Below are 12,427 nucleotides of genomic sequence, written 5' to 3'. Positions count from 1 at the left end.
ACAGATAGAATGCTCATCACCCAACCCACAATGCTTTTTCTGTGTGGGGACACACACACACACACACACACATACACACACACACACACACACGCACACACACACACCCAATGTTGTTTGTTGGCCGCTCACAGCATCTCAGTCTCACAGGATGCAGGCAGGGGGAGCGAAATGGATGTAACACAGTAACCATCATGTCCTCGGGGGAATGAAAAGAACGTAACACAGATGAAACATCCCTCTGTGCTCTCTGACACTGGCCCACAGGTGTCTTCCTCTGCCTCTTTCTCTCTCCCAAGCTTTCCTCTTCCTCCTCCTCCTCCTCCTCCTCCTCCTCCTCCTCCACCTCAGCCCTGTGTGGCCGGTCAGTGGCAGTGGTGTAAAGCTAGAAGTAACGGTGTTGCCTCTGTCCGTTTGTCTGCCTCCCGTTCGGCTCTCCGCCATCGTCCTCCCCCCTTCTTCATTTCCGCTGCTTCTCCTCTTTGTCGGCCTTGTTGCCGCCGTCCCCGTGCCGGCTGTTGGGAGGGTTGTTGAGAAACATCTTGTCGAGTCCTTTGAGAGCCTCGGTGAGGTAGTTCTGGAGGGTGGTGAGCGCGGCGCAGATGGCGGGCGAGCCGAAGCCGTGCGTGATGAAGGAGAAGTGGGAGAGGCAGCTCTGGATGCCGGGCTCCAGGATGGGGCTGGGCCTCGAGTTGCCCAGGGGAGTCCTATCCTGGGCCAGCAGGTCTGTGAACTCCTTGCACAGTTGTCTGCAGGGGAGAAGACACAGCAATACGTCAGGGAGGGAACTTAGGATTTCCCTAAAGTAGTAATACCACTGCTGATAGGGGACATTCGGTGGAAGTATTCAGTATCTGTAATTTCAGTGTTTTAAACTCTCCGAAAACCAATAATTGTGTAACTTGCAACAAAAAATAATGCCTACTTGTTTGTAACATGATCCAAACAGCTCGTTGAGTTGCCTCCAGTCAATGTGTTAATTTGCAGAATATCAGATAAATATTAAATTTGTATTAAAATGCCTATAAATCCTGGCCCTGTCAGCAAAACACTGTAGCCTACAGTATGCCAGAGTTTCAGAAGTACAGACATTCTATACTCAAGTAGAAATACACTTATGTTCAAAAAGTCTCTGATAAAAGTAGAAGTACTGATTCAACTTCTTTATTCAAGTAAACCTGAAAAAGTACATGCTCTGAAATGTACTCAAAGCATGAGTAGCAAAAGTATCACTTTAAAGGACAAATTATAATAATTATGTCATAAGTATCCCTATATGAAGGACATTTCTACGACTGTTTTTTTCACATTATGTTAATAATAAAAAAAAAACAATTCCCTTCAAATGCATTAAAACTAAAGTAACCAGCCTGTTTTGAAATTTAAAGTAGAGAAATTAATAGATAGAGTGCAGTAACAAAGTATTTTACTTTGTTACTGCAAAAGTATTTTACTTTGTTACTTCCCACTCTGCAGTATCAGCAACCTCTGCCTATCTTAAGACCTCAGGACCACCACCATCTTACTGAGATGCCTCTGTGGTGAAACCGCCTCACGAGATGACGCTGAGTGATAATTTGCAGCATTAGTTTCCGACGTTCCTGCAATAACACTGAATGCAACCTATTGAAAAAACCTTACAAGGCAGGTAAAATATGTTCAAATCTCACACTTCACAGCACATTTCACCATTCTTTCAGATGGTTCAGCAGCACCCCACCCACCTGCTCACTGGGATGGGATGCTAATGCAAAAGTTTATAAAGTTTATACATTATAATTCCTTAAAAATACGTCATCTAGCTGAAGTTATGGTCTGTGAACCTGTGAAGACGTTTACACCTTTTTGTTGTGTTCCTTCAAAATCTAAACCAATTCTTTGATTCTGAAGGCCTCAACAAAGTTTCTGGTTCTGACTCTGCTGGCCACCCTCCCTCAATCTGTATAAACTCACTATTAAGTCATTTATGTTTATGTAAAAGCACAGCACTTTAAATGTAAAATACATCCATGTATGCTGAAAGCCAAAAATCACATAACATTTCAAAAGCCGCTGATATCTGGAAACTGAGATGAAGGCAGGAGGCAGAATGTTGTATAATGTGAGGCCTCAACATTAATAGCCAATCTGTTCGTGTTAATATGTGTCATTTGAGACACGAGGTCATCGAACGGATTTTCCTTCTTCACATGCAAAAAAACAAAAATCATAATAATGCAAAAAGAGAAAAACCTTGTTTTGCTTGTGAAATTTCAGCAAATCATCCTCCGGTTTTAGGCCCACATTTTATATTCAAGAGACCTCTCTCTCTCTCAAATTTGTACACACACACACACACACACACACACACACACACACTATGAGCGGCCTTAGGGCAGAGCTCCAGCAAATGAGTGACAGGCTGTGCAGGCCGAGCCCAGCTGGGGTTAGGGGAGTAGAGAGGAGAAGCCGCCACCCCGGGCTACACTCAAGGCTCTCGCTGTTGTTTTCTGACGACTTGAAACACTTCACTGCTAAATAATGAATTTCTAACAGGCAGCACCGACACACAGTATTGGAACAGGTTTGAATCCGAGCATCAAACATCCACCACCTAACACACCGCACATACTGAGTACATTGGGATGCACACACACACACACACACACACGCAGGGAGGCAGATGGTTTATGCAGCGCAGGCCGGCAGACAGCACTATTTATGCAAGCTAAAAATACAAGCTTCCTGAAGGGATCTTTGTTCGATAGTTTACAGCTCCGTTTGCAACCGTTTCATCTAGAAAAACTCATTCAGGGGAATAAATGAGCATAGAACAGGACTGCTCATTAATTGGCAAAAAAAAAAGAGGCTTTTTTGGTCATTGTACAAAAGAAAAAGAGGGGCAAAAATCCAAAGCAATCCTGCGATTTAATCCACATTCATACATCCACATCACCTCTCCTCCCCTGGTTTCTTTTAGAGAGAATCTTGCTCGCTTTGCCAAAAGTAATCAGAAGATCCTGGATTCAATTCCACAGTTTAACAGCCATAAAAAATGGATTAATATAAGTAACTTCAGGAGGAGAACCAGTAAAAGGGATCGCTTCTAAGACCAGAAGCAGCGGTCAAACACGCACTAGAAACCTCCGAGCTCGTATTTAATCACGTCTGTGAGCCATATAGACCGCATTAGAGGAGTCCTGCATCATATAAGGTGGATGTGAGCTAAAGGTTACTCGGTTGGTGCAAATGAATGCCTTGCCCACTTTGGTTTATAAGATTAATATAAGATCACGATCAGAGCTCTGCTCATTTCTTAAACGGTCGGATTGAATTTAACTGCCCTCGTCTGTCAGCGTGGCAATTTTTCAATCAGCCATTTGCATCACAGGTTAGATCCATATCTGGGTTTGATGGCGTTTCGTTAAGAAAATCTCACCCTCTCTCTTTAAATGTCAGTGCCATGTTCGCCGTGGCAATACGGAGTAAAGCGCAAGGCATAGAGGCGAGGTCTGCAACCCCCCGGGGGGGTCTTCAAGAGGGGCCACGGAGGCCCCGGGAAAGAGGCTTTCATTTTCAAATAATTTAATTAATCAGAAATGTAACTACTTGCAGAAGAAGAAGCGTGCGTGACAATTGTGTGATTAAACTCAGCAGCAACAAAAGGTTTCCAAATGGCGCCCTGGAAGCGTTAAATTGGTCAAACGGGAACCCAAATGTTGCATTTATACACAACAGACTGAACTGGAAATGTCTCAAGACACACTGAGTGTTTTTGTTTGACGGGCACGTTGCTCTCCAGTGCTGTTATCAGGGCCCTGACCTTTGTCCTCCTCATCTCCCATGATGCAGTTCTCCGGTTGAATGTACCTAAATGATTAAACTACAGCTACTCAGTGCGTGTGATGTCATTACCGCCGGTATCTCCCTTTATGCTACTGCAGACTTTGACATCCTAGAAACACTATAATGAATCCAATCAAACGCTCCATCACACTCACTTTGTCGCCAGCAGCATGTTTTTCCGCGTGTGCAGCTCGTTGGGGTCCGTGTGCTGCCGGTTGAGGTACTCGCTCACGGCTTTGGTGGGAAACTCCGTCTCGCAGATGTAGCCGAAGTCCCGGGCCAGGTGGACCGCTTCACCTGGGGGGAGGCGTGGTTTCAGTCAGCGTCATACAGACGAACACACTCTCGTGTGTTTGTTGCTATATTATTATCAAGCATTCGTTTATGTTCTGTGGCAAGTCGATTTCCTGCGTCTACAGAGAGGTTAACCTTTTACGCACTATTTTCCCTTCCTCTCAGGTGAGGCAAAAACAGTAGAAAATGGCACATTTCTCACTGTTATATCGGCATATTAACGTCAGGTGCTTATAACTTAATGTTCGTGGTTATAACAACAAAGGAGAATATTTTTTATTAAGTCTAAAAATGTCTGCTCACTTGTTCTAAGCAGCTCTGTGAGTTTCTGAGTAGAAGAGAAAATCCTGTGTCGAATAAAAATATTAGATTTTTTTTATATATATTACCTTGTTGTCTTAATTGGAATAACCACATTTATGGGGAATATTAAAGTGGGCTATGAGGGTAAAAAAACAGTTTGCACACAAGGCCCAAACTGCAGCCTTTAATCAATCAAGGAATTGAATTTAATAACCCCATCCTCTCTCCACTCATTCACTATTGGATATTAATGTTCCTGTTATTATGTTGTTGCAGCCACTTTGTGAATACGGGGTCATTCGTCAAGCCTGTAAGGTCGTGACCTTTGCAGTCCTGTATTTTATCCATGTGTAATTGTTGGTGACGTTTAAATAATTGACATGGGGAGCAAATCAAAATGATTGCTTTTCGTGACTCTGTCTCGGAGTAAAGGATACATTTCTTCAGTTTCTGTAATATTGAGTTAAAAAATAAATAACAGTCACCTTCTACGAGAGATGTTAGTAATGTGACGTTGGCAGCTTTGCGTCTTCCAGCTGGTAAATTGAGTCCAATCTTCTCCAGCTTTTCTCTCAGACATTTCCCACCGTTTTTGGACTTTGCTCTGTGGGGAAAAAACGAAACTAATTAATGTCAATTGAATATTTGAAGAAGTAGGGCACATCTTTTTAGAGACATTTTTAAATAATATTACAAAACAATCCTCTCGAACAGCATTATATTAATAAATGGCCAATTTCAAATTGTGGAAAGTCATCAGCTTGTTTGTCTCCAGAGATTTTCTCAACGTTAAGTAGAATCTGTGAGGTCGAGAGGCCTTTTCCTCGCAGCTCAGGGTTTAATTATACAGATCCCCGAGCCAGAGCTTTTTTTACACATCTGGAGATTTAATAATGCGTCAACATGCGTACCTTCTCAACACGCCCCCCAACAAGGAGGCGTTCAGGCACTCGGGCGGGGACAGTCTCCTCTGCACCTCCCCTACGGTCACTTTGTACTTGGAGGTGGAGCTGAGCAGCGACAGGCGGCCCGGTACCGAGCAGAACACCTCGTTTATGTTGACGGTGATCCCACCGATCAGGCCGTCCTTGCCGAGCATCAGGGAGCCCATGTTCTTGTGTGGCATGGGAACTGGAAGTGGAAGGTCAGAGGTCACATGAGTGCTTCCCTATACGTAACACACACACACACACAGAAGGATGCACCCGTTCCGCGTTCCCATGCGTAAAGCTCATCCGTCCAACTTCGTTAAGAGCATCTCAGAGGGCGGGCCTCCGCCCCTAATGAAGCGCCCACGCGCCGGGCATTTGCTGTTATTTAATGTCGCGCGACATTCTCATTACAATATTATCGATTGTTGATTGGCTCGCGCGCTCAAATCGCATTAACCACCTCCCCGTCTTTTCTCTACGGCCGGTTTAACTCACCACCGGCAGCACTGGCTGCTCCTTCATCCCGCGTGTTAATGCGCGCGCTAATGGTGTAAAAAAAAAAGGCTCGTGCGTGCATGCGTAGGGGGCAGTTTTTTTTTGATGGCTCCGCGGGGGATAATACCGCAGATTAGCTCTAAACGAGCTCACGAGATCTCCGTGAGCGGTGCCATTTATTACATCAGCGGCTTAAATGCCCCGCGGGGAGCTCAGTCACTCAACATCCCGTAACTAAATCACCGCACATCATCAGGGCGGCGGCGGCCTGTCAGGGACACGCCGCCTGCTCGAGTCACTATACCGGCATCGTTAACCCGGTGTCGGGGGGGGGGGGGGATCATAATTCATAGAGAAGAAATGATACAGTAGTAAATGAAGAAAGATGAGCAGCTCGACATATTGCCTCAAACATGTCAATGGTTGTTGTTTTGGAAATATATTTGGTATTTATATCCCATATTAATTCATTATATTGGTAACATTACTGTGTGTGTGTGTGTGTGTGTGTGTGTGTGTGTGTGTGTGTGTGTGTGTGTGTGTGTGTGTGTGTGTGTGTGTGTGTGTGTGTGTGTGTTACCTTTCTTAATTACTGATTGATCCAGTATGTTCCCGTTGGTGTCGTCAATGGTCTGTTAGAACCGAGATAAATAATACAATTCATTACAGTCTGCTTTGCTCAAAAAGATCCATAGTTTGCACTTAACGAGCACGTGGAAGTTTTTTTAAAGAATTTTCAGCATGAACGCCTTTTAAATGACGTGTTTCCACAGAGCAAATGTACAATCCAGCCCCTCTCTGCATTCTACTCGCACACGTTTAAAGCCTCATTCGTCAATCTCGTTCATCACCCTGCGAGATAAATTCCTCTTTGAACAGCCCTGCTGTTGTCGTCGCTGCTGCTGCACGCTCACAACACAAGAAGGGGAAATAGAACTTGTTTAAACATATTTAAACGGGGTTAATAAATGCGTGACACAAACACGGAAAGCCAGAAATGAGAATCTAATGTGGAGGTTAAATTGCAAACAATTCGTGATGGTTGTACCCCTGGGGGCAAACGAGGGGAAGATGAAATCCTCTGTAAAGTCTATTTCACCACGTGAATATTATTTATTATAATATATGGTGTAGCTTAATATATGGCAGCAAAACATTATATGTAAATCTGTATTATCCTGTTAAACAAAAAATAATGCTTAAAATAATAATTATTATTATTATAATAAAAATGCAGAAAAAAAAACACAAAAGGTTATTTTTCTATAAGTGAAAGCTGATTTTAGGATCTCATAATCATGATATCAAGGGCTGAATTTTGATTCGCAGAAGCAACATTGGAGCTCCACGCAGCAAATTGTGAATTATTCCACATATCAGCATCTTCTCATCAAAGAAGACCTCAGCTCTGTGAAGACGGCTCGTTTCGCTGTGGGCCATTTGTGCTCATGGCTACAGCTGCTGAGAGAGTCCAGCCCCCAGGGAGCTGCTCCGAGTTCACCGACCTGAACTCGGAAGGCGCCGAGACAGTGAAGAAGACAACTGTCAACAATTACCAATCCGTTTGTTTCTTATTCGCCTTCATCTCGTAGTATTTCATGCCATCCCAACTAAACATGTTGACATGGAAATGTTTATCAGTCTAACCGGGGATAGTAAAATTCTGGTTTATCCACTATGGAGATAATACATTTGAATATTGTCGTGGCATATTCCATATGTTGACCAACAGATCTGGACTTGCAGTTGACCTTTCTCGGATATGGTGATCTGAGCATCATTAAAACACTTAAACCACTGGAAGTGGAACATATGTTACATGCACTTTAAGTCTTGGATATCTCAACTGTGATCTGTGACTCACCTGAACATCCTCCATACCATGCAGCCCCTGCAGCAGTCCGTCGCCCATACCGGAGTCTAGTCCCGGGTGAGCGGAGTGCAGCAGCACATCGGGCCGCCGCACTCCGTAGTCCCGCCGCGGGTCCAGCCCGGACAGCTGAGGCAGCGAGGCCCGCGGTTGCGCCAACAGAGCCGAGGTATCCATCCGATCCCCGGCGGCGTCCTGCCGCTGCCGCGCCCCCCATGCGCTCTGCTGGCTCTGGTGCAGGGAGTTCAGGGAGTACGGGTCGCTGACGTGGGAGTACGGGTCCTGGCTCTGGTAGTGAGCGAGCGGCTGGTACGGTGGCGGAAAGTACGGAGGCTGGAAGTCCGACGATGGCGCGTGAGACAGCGGCGGCGCGCTGGAGTAGGGTCCCGCGTGGGATACCGAGCCCAGCTGGGACAGGCGCGAGCTGTGGCTCGACACACCGTCATGCCGGTCCTTGAAGATGGGTGCGGGGAAGAACAGAAACAAATCAGAAGTGGAACCACATTTGAACGAAATGAAAGCACACGGAGGCCCGGGACCATGCTGTATTTATTGGAGTATTGCCCCCGGTGATGTAGCCAAAGCAGCCTAACTGCTTTTTTTGTTCAGGAGATCCAAAAGTCATAAAGGAAAAAAAAAATGTAAGTCTAATTTCAAATGTGTCACAAACGAAAACCTCCTTGCATCGTCTAGTTTACGGAAATGAATGGTGAAATAGATGGTGAGGGAAGGAGACTCACCGCGGTGGAGTAGGAGTGAACTAACATTTTGTAACCTCTCTGCTGGCGTCACGAGCGGGCTTACGGTGAGACAGCGGGATCGTAACGATAGTGATGGGCCGGGATAGCCAAGATCACCCCGCGTTAAAAAAAAAAAGCTGCTCGTTTGTTATCTGCGAGGCACGGCCCTGCTCTACAGCTCCATGATGAACCTTCCTCCGCCCGGAGCTGCCGCCGCTCTGACTGTGAGCACCGAGAGCGTCCCGCCTTCTACCCCCGGTGTACGGTGTAATTGTTATTCATGACTGAGACTTACAGGAATATTAATGTGCGCGAGGCAGGGGGACTGGCGACACATGGAGCGTGAAGGCTCTCGCGCAACCGTGAGTGACGTTTTAAATTCCGTGGAGAGCCGAAACGACGCGCGAACACCAGGAGGTAGAAAAGAGGACTGTCTCTCTCTCGCGCGCGCAGGAGAGAGCAAACAGGGTGACCAGAAGCAGCGAGGAATCCCCCATCACAAAAAAACACAAATTTGGGGTGCATTTTTATGCGCAAAAATGTGCTCTTTCTTGCAGCTGGAGACACTTTAGCATAAAACATTTCTGCGCAAACAGGCGTTATAAAAACCAACACAAGTCGAGTTAAACAGTGATTTCTCTAAAGCTCACTGGCTCAAGCATGACACTGAAAACCACCAGGGTCAAAGCCTCTGTCCCCACCAAACACACCCGGGAAAGGCTTCCACCAGTCAAATGCAGTTTCCCCGTCTGATTGAGATATTCCTGCAGTCACTCCACATTCCACCCCGACGCCAGCCTGTCAGCAACACTGAATAATACACGCTGGATACACGGTGGCTCGTGCAGTGTTGCAGCTGCCTTTTATTAGCCTCCTGGAGGAAAAAAAAAACCCCCACACACACATACACCCGTGACACTCCAGGGCGCGCGGGGGACTCGCGTGAATGGTGTCACGAGTCAAAAGAAGCGATTAAACTTTATATTGTGGACTACGACGGCCCCTCTTCGCCCTCTTGGATGACTTGTTTAACAACATTATGGCCTCCCTCCCCTCGCGCCGTGGGAGAAATGCCATGTGCGGCACGAGACAAGGGTTTCCCACCGGGCTGAGCCGAGGGGCCTCGCGAGCTGCCCTTTTTCTTCGCCTGCTTTGTGCTCGAGCCCCCCCCCCCCCCCCTTTCAGCGCGAGCCGGAGCAGCGTTTCGCCCCCCGCGCGCGGCGGTATTTCGCCCCTTCCTCTCGCTCGTTTTTTATTTTTTTTTAAATGATTGTTCTGGGATCAAAGCCAAATGATTTACATCCTTCAAACACATCACCACCCTCTTCTGAACCAGCGTGTATTATTGCTATTTTGCTGTAAAATTGTGCATTTTTATAACACATTTTTTTGCAGCATCACTGGTCTTTTTGTAAATACAATTTTTGAGAAATGTATGAGCTACATTTATTCCAAAAAAACAATTATCTTAATTTGCTTTTAAACACGAATGTGTTCAAATACTCTGTGGCTAATTTAAAATATACATGTAGAAATATAAGAAAAGCTGAAATGCAATTATCTATATCCAATGTAATTTTTCTCCCGAATTTTAGCTTATGACTACAAAAAAGGCGCGTGACCCTGCACCGTAACCTCACGCAACATGACATGTTGTCACCACTTTAAAAAGCATCTGCGCGCAAACCAACCAAATATCTCGCCGTGGATCCAAATGTCCTCCAATTCACATTAAGTCAACCACATCACACAGAAACGGGCCTAAAGCCTCCTCACCCAACTTAACGCTTCATTATTCCCGCATAGCAGCATTTTCTCACAAGTCCTCAAGAGCACAAACAGTCGGACGGCAACGTTACCTCATAAATATCTTCATACTTGACATTCTCAACTAGTTTCCACAGCATGGTCGCTTCTCCGGTGTCGGTAAACCGAATGCAGCCAAGTGAGGAAGGGATGTCTCAACTCTCTCTCTCTCTCTCTCTCTCTCTCTCTCTCTCTCTCTCTCTCTCTCTCTCTCTCTCTCTCTCTCTCTCTCTCTCTCTCTCCCTCTCTCTCTGTATCTCTCTCTCCCTCCCTCCCTCCGCCCTCTGTAAAGTCAGGCAGGCTTTGTGAATGGGGAACCCCTGTAAAGACTCCACTACTGTTATAAGAAGAGCTAGCACCACCACTATATGAGCAAATAGATACAAAGAGAACAGGATTTATGAGGGTGCATCTCTGTCATTTACAAAAATAAAAGCACAGCCAAATTAGCAAGAGCCTTTCATGCACATTATTTTAAACAAAGATGAATAAAGGGTGACTTAAATCACTGGGATTCCAAATAGCATGACATTTTTATCTTACAATGTCTGATTTTCTTTTCCAAGAACAAAGTGAAGCAAAGACTGATAGAAGTGAACAATGATAGTTGGAATCAAATCAATTTCTACATGAGTGACCAATAACAACAACAACAACAACAAAAAAATCTAATATAAAGTCCAAATGATATCTTCTAGTGCTTCTTATGTCTGACTCCCAGTGCCCATCATTGTCTTGATAAAGGTTGTTGGACCGGTGGAGGAGTTTTCCTGACAAACATGTATAATATATAAATAGGCAGAAGAAAACCAATCATCTTGGCACATCAGCTCTGGTTCTCTTTACTGGAGGGATGAACAGCGTTCTTCCATAGTCATTCCCTCATGTCGATGGTGGTTGGTGGTGGAGAGCGCCGGTTTACCCAAAACCCCCCGTGGTTGTTCTGCTGGGTTAAGATCTGGTGACTGTGAAGGGCCACATGATGTCAATCATGTTATATTTTCACACTCATCTAACCATTCAGTGACCCCCCCCCCCCCCTTCCTGTGGAGATCTGTGCTTTTTTACTCTGTTTATCTATTTATTTATATTTTATTTGCATGACATTTTTGCATTTAGAACTACTGCTGCATGATCACAAGGACTCACGTTGGCGAGGGTGTGCAGGAATTAAAAATCATAACTATAACTGGTGGATTAATGAAGTGGAATGCAGGATGGTGCTACTTCCACACATACATGAAGTATGATATCACTCACTGTTTATGTTGTACCAATCTTCAATAATCAATACTTGGTGGTGAGACTGATTTTAAATCTGTCAACTACATTGTATGGGTGTGGGTGATATATGGACAGAATATGGCAATATTGCACTATTATCTCTATTAATATGTGATGACAAAGTAAAAAAATTGAGTAAAATAAATCAATAAAAATTAAATACAAAAAATAATTAACTGAAATAAAACCTATTATTTCATATAAGATGAATGTTAAATATAATAATATTTAAAAAATGACATTTAATAATGGGGTCTAAGCACAAAGCAGACTAATATATACATATAATATTTAATATAATATGTTCTCAAGTATGCAGGGGAAAATAGTAAAATAGTGATATTGTCAATATAATTTTGGCATTAAAAGATTATTGTCTCCTGCATTCACCTGCGTGTATATTCAATCTTATTAATGAGTCACGCCCATTTTTGATGCTCAATACAGTCTCTGTGATCATTTTCTTAATGAAGAGTAGCTTCACATTGACAAGAATTGTCTGTTCCATATTCTAGTTTAACACATTCGTGGATGCCTTTGCTGTACTCGTATTCCCTCCTCGCGCAGCAGGAAACAAACAAGACACAGATTTAGTGTCACTCTTTAAATGGACTACATATTTAAATCTATCCTATCCTCCTCGCACAGCCCCCATCTAATCCGTCCCTGTGCGACTTCATCCAAGTGTTTGTAAACTGCTCCCCCTAGTGGTACGAGAGTATACATGCACCCATCCGTCAAAACTGGACTGTAAAATCGTGTCCCATTGTTCCCCATTCAAAATGACTCAGTAAAATTGGTTTTAAGGGGTGAAATCGCCTTATTTTCATTTAGTAGATTTAAAATGATCGAAGGACTCTAGTCATTCATGTTATTTA

At 44.4% G+C, this 12,427-nt stretch overlaps 1 protein-coding gene across 2 annotated transcripts; it reads right to left on the bottom strand.

Annotated features, from left to right (window-relative positions):
* Positions 1-320: 320 nt before the first annotated feature.
* tfap2b (transcription factor AP-2 beta) lies at positions 321-10,440 on the bottom strand (the record flags this gene model as incomplete). 2 transcript variants are annotated; one of them, XM_084031124.1, is made up of 7 exons in its annotated part: positions 321-749; positions 3,981-4,122; positions 4,908-5,026; positions 5,334-5,553; positions 6,430-6,481; positions 7,714-8,172; positions 10,319-10,440. In XM_084031124.1, the coding sequence occupies 7 exons, from the start codon at positions 10,364-10,366 to the stop codon at positions 461-463; spliced, it is 1,329 nt and encodes a 442-aa protein (XP_083887250.1). In that variant the 3' UTR covers positions 321-460. The 2 variants fall into 2 exon arrangements, with proteins under 2 accessions (XP_083887250.1, XP_083887251.1); XM_084031125.1 differs by lacking the exon at positions 10,319-10,440 and adding an exon at positions 8,460-8,486.
* Between the last annotated feature and the right edge of the window lie 1,987 nt (positions 10,441-12,427).

The sequence above is a fragment of the Eutrigla gurnardus genome, assembly GCF_963514095.1.
Source record: "Eutrigla gurnardus genome assembly, chromosome: 16".
NCBI classification, from domain to species: Eukaryota; Metazoa; Chordata; class Actinopteri; order Perciformes; family Triglidae; genus Eutrigla; species Eutrigla gurnardus.
The sequence above is the reverse complement of the archived record's forward strand: the minus strand, read 5'-3'. Positions and strand labels throughout refer to the sequence as shown.